A 15,263-nucleotide genomic window follows, 5' to 3' on the forward strand; every position below is an offset into this window, starting at 1 on the left:
TACCCCAGTTTCCGGGAGGGGGAGGGGAAAGGAAACTGAACCATAGTCCTGTCAGCCTGAAATCAGTAGTAGGCACAATATGAGATTCTTAAGTAAAGGATATGATTACTGGACATTTTAAAAATAATGTCTGTGTAACTAACCACCTAGCCATTTAATTAGACAGCCAACATGATGGATCTTTATGAGGATACCGCTAGCAGAACGGATAAGGAAGTCTCAGTGGCATAATTGGATTTTTAGAATGCTTTGATAAAGTCCAACAAAGGATGTTACTCAACAAAATTAAACCACAGGAATTGGGAGTAATATACGACCATGAGTGGAGGATTGGTTAACTGGAAGAAATCAGAAAGTTGGAAAAAATGGATCATTCTCAGATTAGTAGGCATTAGCAGTTGGGTTCGTCAAAGATCATTCCATGGTATCCAGCTTCTCACAATCCCTTTCAATGATTTGGATGTGGGGGCCAACTGTTATATTTCCAGGTTTGAGGATGACTCAAAACCTAGTAGGAATTGAAGTTATGAAGGGCATACAATGAATCTTCAGGGATTTTATATTGAATAAGTGGGCAAGAGTTTGGCAGATAAAATATAATGTGGATAAGTATGAGGTTATTCACTAGGGTAGGAGGAATCAGGGTGCTATGTATGTCGTATATCTTCAATTGTCAGAGATTAGGAAGTGTTTACATCCAAAGGGATCTTGGCATCCTTGTTTGTAAGTCATTAAAGCTAGCATTCAAGTGCTGTATGTAATTCAGAAGTCAAATTCCAGATTACTCTTTATCACAAAAAGATTTGTGAACAGAAACAAAAAAGGTTTGCTCCAATTGTACAGAGCACTGATAAGATTGCACTTTTGCTATTTATTTTGCAGTTTCAGTCCTCTTTCATAAGGAGGGATATGCTTGCTGTAGAGAGAGTGTGGAATAGGTTTGCCAGATGATTCCTAGCATGGTGGTGCTGTCCTGTGAGGAGAAACTGTGGAGTGTATTCTCTGGAGTTCAGAAGAAGGACATTGGTTAGGCCACTGTTGGAATATTGTGTGCAATTCTGGTCTCCTTCCTATCGGAAAGATGTTGTGAAACTTGAAAGGGTTCAGAAAAGATTTACAAGGATGTTGCCAGGGTTGGAGGATCTGAGCTACAGGGAAAGGCTGAACAGGCTGGGGCTGTTTTCCCTGGAGCGTCGGAGGCTGAGGGGAGACCTTATAGAGGTTTACAAAATTATGAGGGGTATGGGTAGGATAAATAGACAAAGTCTTTTTCCTGAGGTTGGGGAGTCCAGAACTAGAGGGCATAGGTTTCTGGTGAGAGGGGAAATATATAAAAGAGACCTAAGGGGCAACTTTTTCACGCAGAGGGTGGTATGTGTATGGAATGTGCTGCCAGAGGATGTGGTGGAGGCTGGTATATTTGCAACACTTCAGAGGCATTTGGATGCGTGTATGAATAGGAAGGGTTTGGAGGGATATGGGACGGGTGCTGGCAGGTGGGACGGGATTGAGTTGGGATATCAGGTCGGCATGGACAGGTTGGACCGAAGGGTCTGTTTCCGTGCTGTACATCTCTGTGACTCTATGACTCTATAATGAGAGACAATTGCATAGAAACTTTTAAAAATGCTTCAAGGGACAGGCAAAGTAAATGCCTCCCCTGGTAAATTTGTTTCCCCTGGCTGTGGAGTCTAGAACAAAGGGACACAGAATGACAATAAAAGACATTTAGGATTGAGATTAGGAGAAACTTCTCTCAAAGATGGTGAGTATTTAGAACTCTGTGCCCCAATGGGCCATGGAAACTCAGTCATAAATCAGGTTCAAGGCAGACATTGATAGGTTTCTAATTACTGATGACATTAAAGGATTACAGAGGAGGATGTGCTGGATGTCTTGAAATTCATTCAAGTGGATAAATCCCCAGGATCTGCTTAGGTGTACTCTAGAACTCTGTGGGAAGCTAGGGAAGTGATTGCTGGGCCTCTAACTGAAATATTTGTATCATTGATAGTCACAGGTGTGGTGCCGGAAGACTGGAGGTTGGCAAACATGGTGCCACTGTTTAAGAAGGGTGGTAAGGACAAGCCAGGGAACTGTAGACCAGTGAGCCTGACCTCGGTGGTGGGCAAGTTGTTGGAGGGAATCCTGAGGGAAAGGATGTACATGTATCTGGAAAGGCAAGGACTGATTAGGGATAGTCAACCTGGTTTGTGCGTGGGAATGCATATCCCACAAACTTCATTGAGTTTTTTGAAGAAGTAACAAAGAGGATTGATGAGGGTAGAGTGTAGATATGATCTACATGGACTTCAGTAAGGCGTTCAACAAGGTTCCCCAGTGGAGACTGATTAGCAAGGATAGATCTCATGGAATACAGGGAGAACTAGCTAATTGGATACAGAACTGGTTCAAAAGTAGAAGACAAAGGGTGGTGGTGGAGGGTTGTTTTTCAGACTTGAGGTCTGTGACCAGTGGAGTGCCACAAGGATCGGTGCTGGGTCCATTACGTTTCGTCATTTATATAAATGATTTGGATTTCAGCATAAGAGGTACAGTTAGTAAGTTTGCAGATGACACAAAAATTGGATGTGTAGTGGACAATGAAGAACGTTAGCTCAGAGTACAATGGGCTCTTGAGCAGATGGGCCAATGGGTTGAGAAGTGGCAGATGGAATTTAATTCAGATAATTGCGAGGTGCTGTATTTTGGGAAAGCAAATCTTATCAGGACTTATACACTTAAAGGTCCTCAGGAGTGTTGCTAAAAAAAGGCACATTGGAGTGCAGGTTCATAGCTCCTTGAAAGTGGAGTCGCAGATAGATAGGAAGGTGAAGAAAGCATTTGGTATGCTTTCCTTTATTGATCAGAGTATTGAATACAGGAGTTGGGAGGTCATGTTACGGCTGTACAGGACATTAGTTAGGCCACTGTTGGTATACTGTATGTAATTCTGGTCTCCTTCCTATCAGAAAGATGTTGTGAAATTTGAATGGGTTCAGAAAAGATTTACAAGGATGTTGCCAGGGTTGGAGGATTTGAGTATATGGAGGTGCTGAACAGACTGGGGCTGTTTTCCCTGGAGTGTTGAAGGCTGAGAGGTGACCTCATAGAGGTTTACAAAATCATGACGGGCATGGATAGGGTAAATAGACAAAGTCTTTTCCCTGGGGTCAGGGAGTCCTGAACTAGAGGGCATACATTTAGGGTGAGAGGGGAAAGATATAAAAGAGACCTAAAGGACAACATTTTCCTGCAGAGGGTGGTACGTATATGGAATTAGCTGCCAGAGGAAGTGGGGGAGGCTGGTACAATTGCAACATTTAAAAGGCATTTGGATGGTACATGAATAGGAAGGGTTTGGAGGGATATGGGCCGGGAGCTGGCAGGTGGGACTAGATTGGTTTGGAATATCTGGTCAGCATTCATGGGTTGGACCGAAGGGTATGTTTCATCTCTACATCTCTATGACTCCATGACTCTATTTGGAGATAGATGAGAATACAGATGATCCGCTATGGTATGAAATGGCGGAGCAGACTCGAAGGCTAATTGAATCTCTGCCTGCTCCTATCTTTTATGGTCCTCATAGTAAGCAGTTTGGTTGGAAGAGACATCCTTCTTCTTGATAATCTCTTCCTGTTGGACAATGCTGCAAGCAAAAAGGACCAGAGAAACATCAGTTTGGCTTGCCATCTTCAGAATTGTCTTCCATTTCCCCTCAGCGAAAGGATCTATGATACAAATTGTCTTTATGTTAGAAATGTTCAATACACATTGTCCCAATGAAGCAAGTTTCCAATTAGCAACATGACTAATAATCACCCATTTAATGATAACTAAGGCCTGTAATCAATGTCACCTCTTAATTACAGCCATGTTATTGTTTATGTTTCTCATTGTGTGTTAACTAGACCTGACACTCAAGCTCAGTGTTATATTTATATAGGAATACTAACCCTTTCTTTCTCTGAAATAAGAAAGTATCACTTTTCAGCTAAGCTGGTTTAATCTATGGAACATTCAAAGTCCAGTATCAAAGCAAGAGGCAAACCTTAAAGTGTTCCACCTCCTAGTCGCCTTGGTTACACTTATCTGCAGGGAGTGGAGCAAACAGTCAACAGCAAGGAGGAGAAACATTTAAAGGAACTTTGGTTAAAGAATATCACACTTCCTTAATAATTTCTCCAAATTATAGTAGCTTCAAGTTTTTGAGAGGTCCTGTTTTAGAAGACAGCAGAAATTCTCAGATCTTCAGGGTCAATCAGCTGTGAGGAATGGAAGAGGCGAAGTTTAAAAATGTGTCCCAGCCAGGCAACATTTTCAATACCATTGGAGCAATTCAGCAAAAAAACCATGACCTTAAGTCTTTGCTTCCAGAAAAGGGACAGCTTCATGAGAATGATGAAGAGAGCATCAAACAGAATCTCGACACAGTTTTGTTCCTAAGCCAACAAGTGAACACTGAATTGCTGGAAAAGATCAAAAGTGCGAAACAGATACTTCAAGCGACAACTGAAATAATCTCTGCTCTATGTGAACCATATCGATTAAGTGTGGGCCACAGAGGTAAAAACAACTGTTAAATACAGCATGTTTGTAACACCAAATAGAACAATGCAATGACTTAATCTTTTTTTACAAAAGGGGATGTCACACTACAGAATAATGTACACTTCTACACTTATTGAAAATGATTTTGTTGAAAACTACACATTCAGAATTCAGATGATTTTCCTCCAATTTTGTACCTCTCATCTTTAATAGTCACCACCTTGATGTGAGCCAAGATTAGAGTGATGCTGGAAAAGCACAGCAGGTCAGGAATGATGAAGGGGGTCCTGCCAGAAACATTGATTTTCCTGCTTCTCTGATGCTGCCTGACCTGCTGTGCTTTTCCAGCACCACTCTAATCTTGACTCTAATCTCCAACATCTGCAGTACTTACTACCACCTTGATGTGAGGCAATTATCCTGTTTTACTGCTCATAGATTTTTTTCAGGGATGCTTCTACTCTGGGATTCACAATTGGCTGCCTAACATGACTGTTCCTTCATCATCTCACGTCAATCACTCAATTGTAAAAGTAAAAGTAATCACCCGATTTTCTGGACCATTCACACAGCTTGAATGTATTCCCTTCTGTGATCTTTAGGTGATCTCTTTAAATCTCCCTATCATCTCTATATTTGATTAATCTTGCATTAGCACAGATCATGAAGAGGAAAGGAGGGGCATGTATATCCAGAATTCTACGACTTGAAGTCTTTATTTGCATTTGTATCTATGTTACATGTGCAAGTATTTCTCATAATGGGGAGACAAATTGACAAAGGAACCAGTTTGACTTTAGTTGGTTGTCACATTTTGCCAGGTGCCATTTCCAATTTTTTTCTTTTGAACAATGAGGAGAGATGGGCTTGGCACTGGAGGGTAGCCAATGTTGTCAAGTTGATTATAGTCCAAAAAGTGGTGGGGAACTCCCCAGTGCCCTGGAGTGGAAAATAGTTTTAGAATAGCTGGTTATACATGAGCATACTTTGGTAGGGTCAGGGAAAGCAAGCCTTAGCTTCTTTAGATTACTTACAGTATGGAAACAGGCCCTTCGGCCCAACAGTCCAAAGATGTGCAGGTCAGGTGAATTGGCCATGCTAAATTGCCCGTAGTGTTAGGTAGGGGGTAGATATAGATGTAGGGGTAGGGGTATGGGTGGGTTACGCTTCGGCGGGGCGGTGTGGACTTGTTGGGCCGAAGGGCCTGTTTCCACACTGTAAGTAATCTAATCTAATCTAATCTAATCTAACAAGTCCACACCGCCCCGCCGAAGCGTAACCCACCCATACCCCTGCATCTACATCTACCCCTTACCTAACACTACAGGCAATTTAGCATGGCCAATTCACCTGACCTGCACATCTTTGGACTGTGGGAGGAAACCGGAGCACCCGGAGGAAACCCACGCAGACACGGGGAGAACGTGCAAACTCCACACAGTCAGTCGCCTGAGGCAGGAATTGAACCCGGATCTCCGGTGCTGTGAGGCAGCAGTGCTAACTGCTGTGCCACCGTGCCGCCCATAAACTAATATCTTCCACCAACTAATATCTATGTTCTTTGAATTTAAGTGAATGAATGGTCAGGACGTTTGAATTTTACACATATAAATTTAGTTTTGGAGCCTCTTGATTATGGCAAAATCTCATCCTGCATACAATTTAATGATAGGACTTCAACCAATTACCATACTTTTGTTTAGGCAGCACAGAACAAAATGCAATATGAAAATAAATCTTGACTTAATCTGTGTTGGTGTGATTGTAAAAGAGGGAAATGTAGCAGGCAGGAAGCTGTCAGAACAGCAAAGTGATCAGTAATCAAGTAACTATTTTTGTGACGTTGGTTGAAAGATGGATCTTCACCAGCACATCACGAGAATCCTTCTGTGAATAGTCCCATGAAATATACATGGTCAAGAGTGTGGTGCTGGAAAAGCACAGCCGATCAGGCAGCATCCAAGGAGCTGGAGAATCCATATTCTGAGCATAAGCTCGCCTCATTCCTAATGAATAGTTAATGTTCAAAACATTGATTCTCCTGCTCCCTGGATGCTGCCTGACCGGCTGTGCTTTTCCAGCACCACCTTCTCAACTCTGTTGTTCAGCATCTGCAGTCCTCACTTTCTCCCATAGAATACACATGGTCACCTGAGAGGGCAGCTAGAACTTTGATTTCATATCTCATGTGAAAGGCATCACCTCTAACCATGCAGTGCTTCCTGACTAATGCTTCAATGTATCATCCAATATCTGCATGGAAGACCTGCAATGGGCTTGTGTCTACAACCTTCTCACTCAGAGGTGTGTATGCTTTTATTGAGTCAGGCTGACACATATATACCATCTCACAATGTAAAAGACAATGGAGATATTTTATAAGGCCTGCCAGAATGGGAGATATGGCAGGAGGGGTGGAATTTAATTAGATAGGACTTGAAATGTTGCATTCCCAATAGCAAGTTCACAATTAAAGATTAACTTGGCAGCATGTCTGTGGTGGCATAGACAGAGTTGTCAGGAAGAGACTTTTGTCTTGATCAGAGAACATAGATCAAAAGTAAGGGGCAGGAAGTTTAAATGGGATGCGGGGAAAGTATTTTTTCACCCAGAGGGTGGTGGGAATCTGGAATTCCTATAAGGATGGTAAAAGCAGAAACCCAGATATCTTTCAAGAACAATTTAGATGTGCACTTGCAGGGTTACGAGGCCGAGTACAGGAAAATGGGATTAGAATAGCTAGGCAGATGCTTTTGACATGATAAGCTGTAGATTTCACTGACTTTATGACTAAAAAGTCAAAGCTTGAGTATTACATTGTGAGGTTAACAGATCATACAGCTGCAGTTTCACTTTTGACTGAAATCGACTAACAAATTTCTCTAAACTACCTTGAGAAAAATGCTAGCCATTGTGCTGTTGCACCAGTTTTCTTATTCTATTAGAAGCTGCTGTCATTCTCAAAGTGTTCTGATTTCTCCTGCTCTTCTTCCTCATTATAAGGAGCAGGAATGTGCCCACTGATAAGAACATCACAGCTGCTTAATGCAGAAAGTGTATGAGGCTGTGGTGGCAGTGGTACAAAATATATTGTGTGCTCTAGGTCTGATTGCACTTCATATTACACTGAATTACATAGTACTTACATTGTGGAAACAGGCCCAAGAGATCAATGTTGGTCATTCTGACTCTCTCACCTTCCTGCATCTAACTGTTTGAGCATAACCTCCTATTCTGAGTAAAGGAGTGAACATCTGCTGAACATGCTCATGGACATCTTTTAGTTATTTCAGTACAGACCTAAGCATGAATTTCCTTTTAATTCATGAAGAATATTGCTGCCAAATTTCAACTGCTCTATTAGAAGGTGTTTTACGAGCATCTGAATTAGCAGAAGCCGTCTGCCATCTTGAGCCTGTTTCACCATTCAATAATTGGCGATCTTATTGTGTTTCAAATTCCACATTGCTCCATTGCCGATAACCTCAGATTCCCTTGTCTGACAAGAATCTATGTACCTCCTCCTTATAAATATTCAATGACCCTGCCTCCCCCATCTCCGAGGCTGAAAATTCCAAAGTTGCACAACCTTCTGAGAGAGAAAAAACATTCACCTTATCTCTGGCCTTTAACTCTGCTGTGATGTTTTTACTATGTCTTTTAAAAGATAAATGTGTTTTCCACAATTACAAACACCACTATGTTGGAAAGCTTTGGGATCTTTTTGTATCTCATTCTTCCATTGAATCCCTCTTCAACAGATCAAGTCAAATTAGGTAACCCTTTGTGTTTAACATGTGGTTTTAAGATTTCTAGATGTGAAACCAATGTGGTGTCCAGTTTTGCAGGAAGCCAAAATTTAAAAATGGCGAAAAATTCATAAGTTAGAAAGTAACCTTAAGCTAATAAATAATACATAAGATTACAAGAAGTGAGAAGGTTTGTGGAAGGTAATGCTTTCTATGGTTTTAAAGTTCTGAGAGAGATTAAGAAAGTTCCTGTGCAACAAAATAAATTTGTGCAATAAGATTAGATTAGATTACTAACAGTGTGGAAACAGGCCCTTCGGCCCAACAAGTCCACACTCTCCCGCCGAAGCACAACCCACCCATACCCCTGCATCTACCCCTTACCTAACACTACGGGCAATTTAGCATGGCCAATTCACCTAACCTGCACATCTTTGTACTGTGGGAGGAAACCGGAGCACACCCACACAGACACCAGGAGAATGTGCAAACTCCACACAGTCAGTTGCCTGAGGTGGGAATTGAACCCAGGTCGCTGGCGCTGTGAGGCAGCAGTGCTAACCACTGTGCCACCCACAATAAGTCTTGACTTTAACATTGTTCCTCCTCCCTTAAGCCATATTGTGAAATCATTGTCATTGGAGTTTAGCAAGGAAAAAATAAAAAGAAGTGTTGAGGGAACAAGAAAAGGCAAAAAAGTTCTAATGAAGGTAGAATTAAGCTGCAGAAATAATCATGAATTGCAAAGTAGATTCTGTGCTCTCACAGACTTATTTTGAAATATTCAATTTTTCTATACCATTCTATTTCAAATTTTCCGACATTATATTTGCCGATTTTTCTCACTCACTTAACCCAGCTAAATCAGCCTGCAACTTCCTTATCTCCTCTTCACAGTATAACTTTCCTACATAGCTTTGTGACATCTGCAAACCTGGCAACAATATGTTTGCTCCCCTCATCCAAGTCATTGGTATACATTGTACAAAGCTGAAACCATCATGTGACCCCACTCATTACTTCCAGCTGATCAAGGAAAAGACACATTTAGGCATTCTCTCTATTTTCCACGAGCAAATCTTCGATCTGTGCTCATCTGTTATCTCCCCGCCCCATAAGCTTCCGATTTTGCATAATACCTGTCATGTGGCACCCTGGCAAATAAATTAGATTAGGTTCCCTATAGTATGGAAACAGGCCATTTGGCCCAACAAGTCCACATGACCCTCCAAAGATTAGCCCACCCAGACCTACTTCCCTCTGACTAATGCACCTAACACTAGGGGCAATTTAGAATGGCCAATTCACCTGACCATCACATCTTTAGATTATGGAAAGAAACCAGAACACCCAGAGGAAACCCACGCAGACACAGGGAAAATGCGCAAACTCTGCACAGACTGTTGCCCGAGGTTGGAATCAAACCCAGGTCCCTGGTGCTGTGAGGCAGCGGTGCTAACCACTGAGCCACTGTGCCACCCAAATAGCTTCTGAAAATTCAAAGACAGTACAACTATCGAGTACCCCTTATTCAATGTGCATGTTACTCCCTCAAATAAGTACAATAAATTGATTAAACATGATTTCCTTTTAACAAGTCATGCTGACTCTTCCCAATTATCTGAAATTTTCCAAAGTGCCCAGCTGTAACTGCCATAATAATCAATTCTAACATTTTTGCATCTGCAGAGTTCAAGCTACCTGGCCTGTATTTGTATTTCTATTTCCTACCCTCCTTGAATGGAAGAGTTACATTTGCTTTATTCCAGTTCAATAGAATCTTTCCAGAATTGAATGATGTGTCCAGAACCTCATGAACCACCTCTTGTGAGATCTGAGATCTGAGTTCCACATGGAAAGGAAGACTCGTCAGTTTGTAGCTGCATCAGTATAATCAATGCCACTTTTCTCATAATTAATCTTTCACTAAGTTCATCTGTTCTTTCCGCTTCCTGATTTATTACTGTAATTTTTATCCTCTATAGTTAAGACCTGAGTTTAGTACATTTTGGGTTCTGTATTTTACTTTTGCTTAACTCATAATTTTTCATCACTCACCAGCAGCTCTTTCTTTGTTCTAGCTGTGTCTGTGGCACTTAATTGGAAGAGGATCACTCTTCCCAGAGTGAGGAAAATTGTTAAAGGATGCAACAGGACATAGATCAGTTCGAAAGTTGGGTAGAAAAATGGTAGATGGTGTTTAATCTAGACAATTTTGAGGTGATGCATTTGGGAGATCAAATCAAGAGGAAAATATACATTAAATGGTAGGACCCTTAGGAGCATTGATACAAAAGGAACTTAGGGTGCAAGTTGACACTTCCCTGAAAGGGGCAACACAAGTGAATAAGATGGTAAAGAAGGTGGATGGCATGCTTGTCTTCATCGGTCAGGGCACCAAATATAAAAGTTGCCAAGTCATGTGGCAGTACAAAACTTATGCTAGACAATATTTGGAATATTATATGCAGTTATGGTTGCCACACTACCAAAAGGATGTGGGGAGGCTTTGCAGAGGGTGCAAAAGAGGTTTACCAGGATGTTGCCTGGATTGAAGTGTATTAGCTATAAGAGATTGGACAAACCTGGATTGCTTTTGCTAGAACGTCAAAGGCTGAGGGGCAACCTGATAGAAGTTTATAAAATGATGAGATGCATGGATAAGGTGGATATTCAGTCTTTTTCCCAGGATGGAAATGTCAATTATTAGGAGGCATAAGTTAAGGTGAGAAGGGAAAGTTTAAAGGAGGTGTACAAGACAAGTTTTCATGCAGGGAGTGGCACTGCTCCTCAGATGCTGCCTGAACTGCTGTGCTTTTCCAGCACCACTCTAATCTAGACTCTTGTTTCCAGCATCTGCAGTCATTGTTTTTACCTAATTGTAGGTACCTGGAATGCACTGCCAGGGACAAAGATAGAAACAGGTACGACAGCAACATTTAAGAGGCATTTAGTCAGATATACAATCAGGCAGGGAACAGAGGTGCATGGACCATGTGCAGGTAGATTGGATTAGTTTAAAATAGTTTCATGATTGGTGCAATCTGTTCTATGTTCTATGTTCTCCTACTGCAATTTCTTTTACATCCCTGAGCAGACATCTGGAACCATCGTGCCGGGCAGACAACAGAGCTTTCTGAACTCAAAACATAAGTAGAAATTGCTGGAAAAATTAGCAGGTCTGGCAGCATCTGTGGAGAAAAAGCAGAGTTTTCTTTTCGGATCCAATGACCCGTTTTCAGAACAGACCCTTCTAAACTCATGCTGCTGCTGCAGCAAACAGTGTCAATCCTTGTCAGTATACTGTGCCTTACGAATACGAAACTCCTTTTGCTTACCCGACCTGAATAGGTTCCCATAGCACAGTCAGTTAGCTCACTCATCCTGCCATCTCCCTTTCTCATTCAAACAAGCAGGAAATGTCACAAATCTGTTGGCCAGCTTAAAGCCTGATACTCCTGTCCTTGTGGTTACCTTGCTTACCTAACTGTCCTTGTCCCTGAAAACTGACCAAATCAGAAGAGCCTAACCTACAGATAGACCACCTCCTGGATTAAAGTGCCCAGGAAACTTCCCCCCCACCCCTCCGATACGCTGAAGCATCTACAGCTCGGTCTCCAGCTCACTGACTGTAAGCTGAAGTTCCTGCAGCTACCTTGCACTTCAATGGTAAACATACACCAAAGATTAATGGAAGAAATCCCAGTCTTTAGGAAAGATGGTGAAATGACGTGTTTGGTGAAGTTTGGTGATACATGAATAGGGAGGGAATAGAGGGATATGGATCCTTTAAGTGAAGACAGTCTTGGTATGGAAGTGTAAAATGTCTCAGCGCAGACTTGGATGGCTGAAGGGCCTGTTCCTGTGCTTATTGTTTTTTGTTCTTTATATAAGGGTCATTTTTTTCACACACAAGCCAGTGTGTGTACGGAATGAGTTGCCAGATGAAGTGGTGGAGGCTGGTACAATTACAACATTTAAAGACATCTGGATGGATATATGAGTAGGAAGGGCTGAGAGAGGTATGGGAAAAATGCTGGCAAATGGATCTAGACTAATTTAGGATATCTGGTTGGCATGAATGAGTTAGATCATAGGGTCTGTTTCCATGCTGTACAATTCTATAATGCTGTGACTCTAAGTATCTCTTTTACTATCTTAGTAGTGTACAGTCTGAGAAAAGGGTTGCATGTGCCAGTGTTTGGCATAAATCAGTTATTTCCATTTGTACCTTGGGAAAAAAATGACAAAGCATTGCTGCCATGTCACAATTCTGCAAACAATTGCAGCACTCAGTTGGACAGAGGGATCCGGGTGTCCTCGTACATGAATTACAAAACGTTAACACAAAGTATAACAGGTGAATAAAGGCAAATGGAATATGTTCATTTATTACAAGTGGGTTAACATATAAAAACAGGAAAATTTTATGGCTTGACGGAGAACATAGAGTTTCTCATAAATAAAACAAATATGGCCGGAAATTTCTTTGGAGTTGATCCTGTGCTGTCACATCCGGCAAGTGTAGGACCAGAAACAGTTAAATTGAAACTCACAGACTCTGTTTTTATTGTAAATTAATCTTTAATTAATTAATTAATTAATCATTTTATTAACAAATTTGGTTGTCTGATGAATTCTTTCTTTTTACCAATTACCTTTTTACAGTAAGTGCCGCTCACTTCAGTTATCTGGAAAGGACCAACAATTTTCTAAACCGTGTTATCGTGAGTTATAAAAGTGCAGAAAACAGTCTGCATAATATTGATTGCTGTACCAGTGAGGGCATACATGCTTCCTGTGTCTTGGTACAAAGCCAGCTGTTAACCAACTCAGAGCAAATGCAGCAAAATCAGAATTCAGGAAGCGAAAAGAAGATGGAAGGTGAAGAAATCTTACAAACACCTCTGTGTAATTCCACAAATAATCAGGTAATTTCTGAGAATAAACATTACAGCTTGGCAGCAGAAAGGGAAAGCAGTCTTCAACTGTCCAGTCACAGCCATTTCCAAAATGAAGTAACTGAAGTAACTGTCGGAATTAAAGATGATAATTTTCAGACAGCAGATGTGTGCTATCAAGGCCAAAAGGGAGTGAAAAATCAGCCCGGAATTCCGACCCCAGATGAAATGGAGGATCAGTCTAGAGCAATAAAGGAAATGAATTGCAGCTCTGAAGTCAAGGACACTGATGGAATTTTAAAATCTAGGTCAGTTGGTCATAAATGTAGAGGTGAGGAAATCCATCTTCCTGCTTTTTCAGAAACTGGTGAAGTTGATGAAAAAAAATTGAACACATTAAATGATAAAAATGAGATGATTACTGAATGTCCAACTGAAGCTGTGAAAATGGAAGAGCGAAGAGACTGGTCCCAAAGAGAGTAAGCATCTTTCAATCCAGTTCAATTCTGTTTCATTGGCACTGTCAAATTAATGAAAGTGTTACTAGATGTTAAAGAGGCCCTCATAGACTTTGGCCTGTCTATATTATGATAAAAATGAATATAATCTTCCATTTCATTAAAGATTTCAGTACTTCTTTTTAATTAATATTAGGATGAAATTCAAAAATTAGCTTTACTTATAAAAGTTCAAGTGGCATGTATTTTGCATGCTAAACCTTTGGATCATACTTTTAATTAATTCATTATGAATTCCAAAGAAACCTTCAATATATCACTGTGCATTGCCTCCATATGTTAAAAATATAACAGCATCAAACTCAAGCTAGCGAAGCACTTAGTGTTTATTGTATCCAGCAATGTTGTGGAGAGAGGCTCAGAATAATATCATATGCTGTCATTTCCACATTTGGGTCGGCCGACCCACCATTAATTTACAAATTATGGCAGATAGGTAAACAGCTGGAGAGCAGACATCTTGAAAGCTTTTAGGTTGGTCCAAAATTCAGATTTTACTAACACAGACTAACTCATATATAAGGCAATGTCCCAGGTTGCTCACTGTTGGGATGACCTATGTTCCGTATTTCAGTTTTTATTTTTGCACATTATCTGGATCACTGGATTAATAATCCACTGACAATACCACATGCTGTCATCACCCTGTGTGCTACTAAACTGGTAGATAGAGTCAGAGTCATAGAGATGTACAGCATGGAAACAGACCCTTCAGTCCAACCCGTCCATGCCGACCAGCTATCCCAACCCAATCTAGGCCCACCTGCCAGCACCCAGCCCATATCCCTCTAAACCCTTCCTATTTATATGCTCATGTCTTTTAAATGTTGCAATTTTACCAGCCTCCACCACTTCCTCTGGCAGCTCATTCCATACACGTACCACCCTCTGTGTGAAAAAGTTGCCCCTTAGGTCTCTTTTATATCTTTATCCTCTCACCCTAAACCTATGCTCTCTAGTTCTGGTCTCCCCCACCCCAGGGAAAAGACTTTATCTATTTATCCTATCCATGCCCCTCATAATTTTGTAGACCTCTATAAGGTCACCCCTCAACCTCCGACGCTCCAGGGAAAACAGCCCTAGCCTTTTCAACCTCGCCCTATAGCTCAAATCTTCCAACCCTGGCAACATCCTTGTAAACCTTTTCTGAACCCTTTCAAGTTTCACAACATCTTTCCGATAGGAAGGAGACCAGAATTGCACGCAATATTCCAACAGTGGCCTAACCAATGTCCTGAGGTAAAAACAATGACTGCAGATACTGGAAACCAGATTCTGGATTAGTGGTGCTGGAAGAGCACAGCAATTCAGGCAGCATCCAAGGAGCAGCAAAATCGACGTTTTGGGCAAAAGCCCTTCATCAGGAATAAAGGCAGAGAGCCTGAAGCGTGGAGAGATAAGCTAGAGGAGGGTGGGGGTGGGGAGAAAGTAGCATAGAGTACAATGGGTGAGTGGGGGAGGGGATGAAGGTGATAGGTCAGGGAGGAGAGGGTGGAGTGGATAGGTGGTAAAGGAGATAGGCAGGTAGGACAAGTCCGGAC

General features: G+C 41.4%; 1 protein-coding gene across 1 annotated transcript in view; it reads left to right on the forward strand.

The window, feature by feature from the left end:
• The first annotated feature begins 4,277 nt into the window (after positions 1–4,277).
• The window catches only part of dthd1 (death domain containing 1), a 32,922-nt gene continuing 21,936 nt past the window's right edge, over positions 4,278–15,263 (forward strand). The window contains exons 1-2 of the mRNA XM_072571755.1: positions 4,278–4,569; positions 12,972–13,683. Of these exons, the coding sequence (XP_072427856.1) occupies positions 4,278–4,569; positions 12,972–13,683 (1,004 nt within the window). The remainder of the gene's footprint in view (positions 4,570–12,971; positions 13,684–15,263) is intronic.

Source organism: Chiloscyllium punctatum, chromosome 1, assembly GCF_047496795.1.
Source record: "Chiloscyllium punctatum isolate Juve2018m chromosome 1, sChiPun1.3, whole genome shotgun sequence".
In the NCBI taxonomy this organism is placed as follows: Eukaryota; Metazoa; Chordata; class Chondrichthyes; order Orectolobiformes; family Hemiscylliidae; genus Chiloscyllium; species Chiloscyllium punctatum.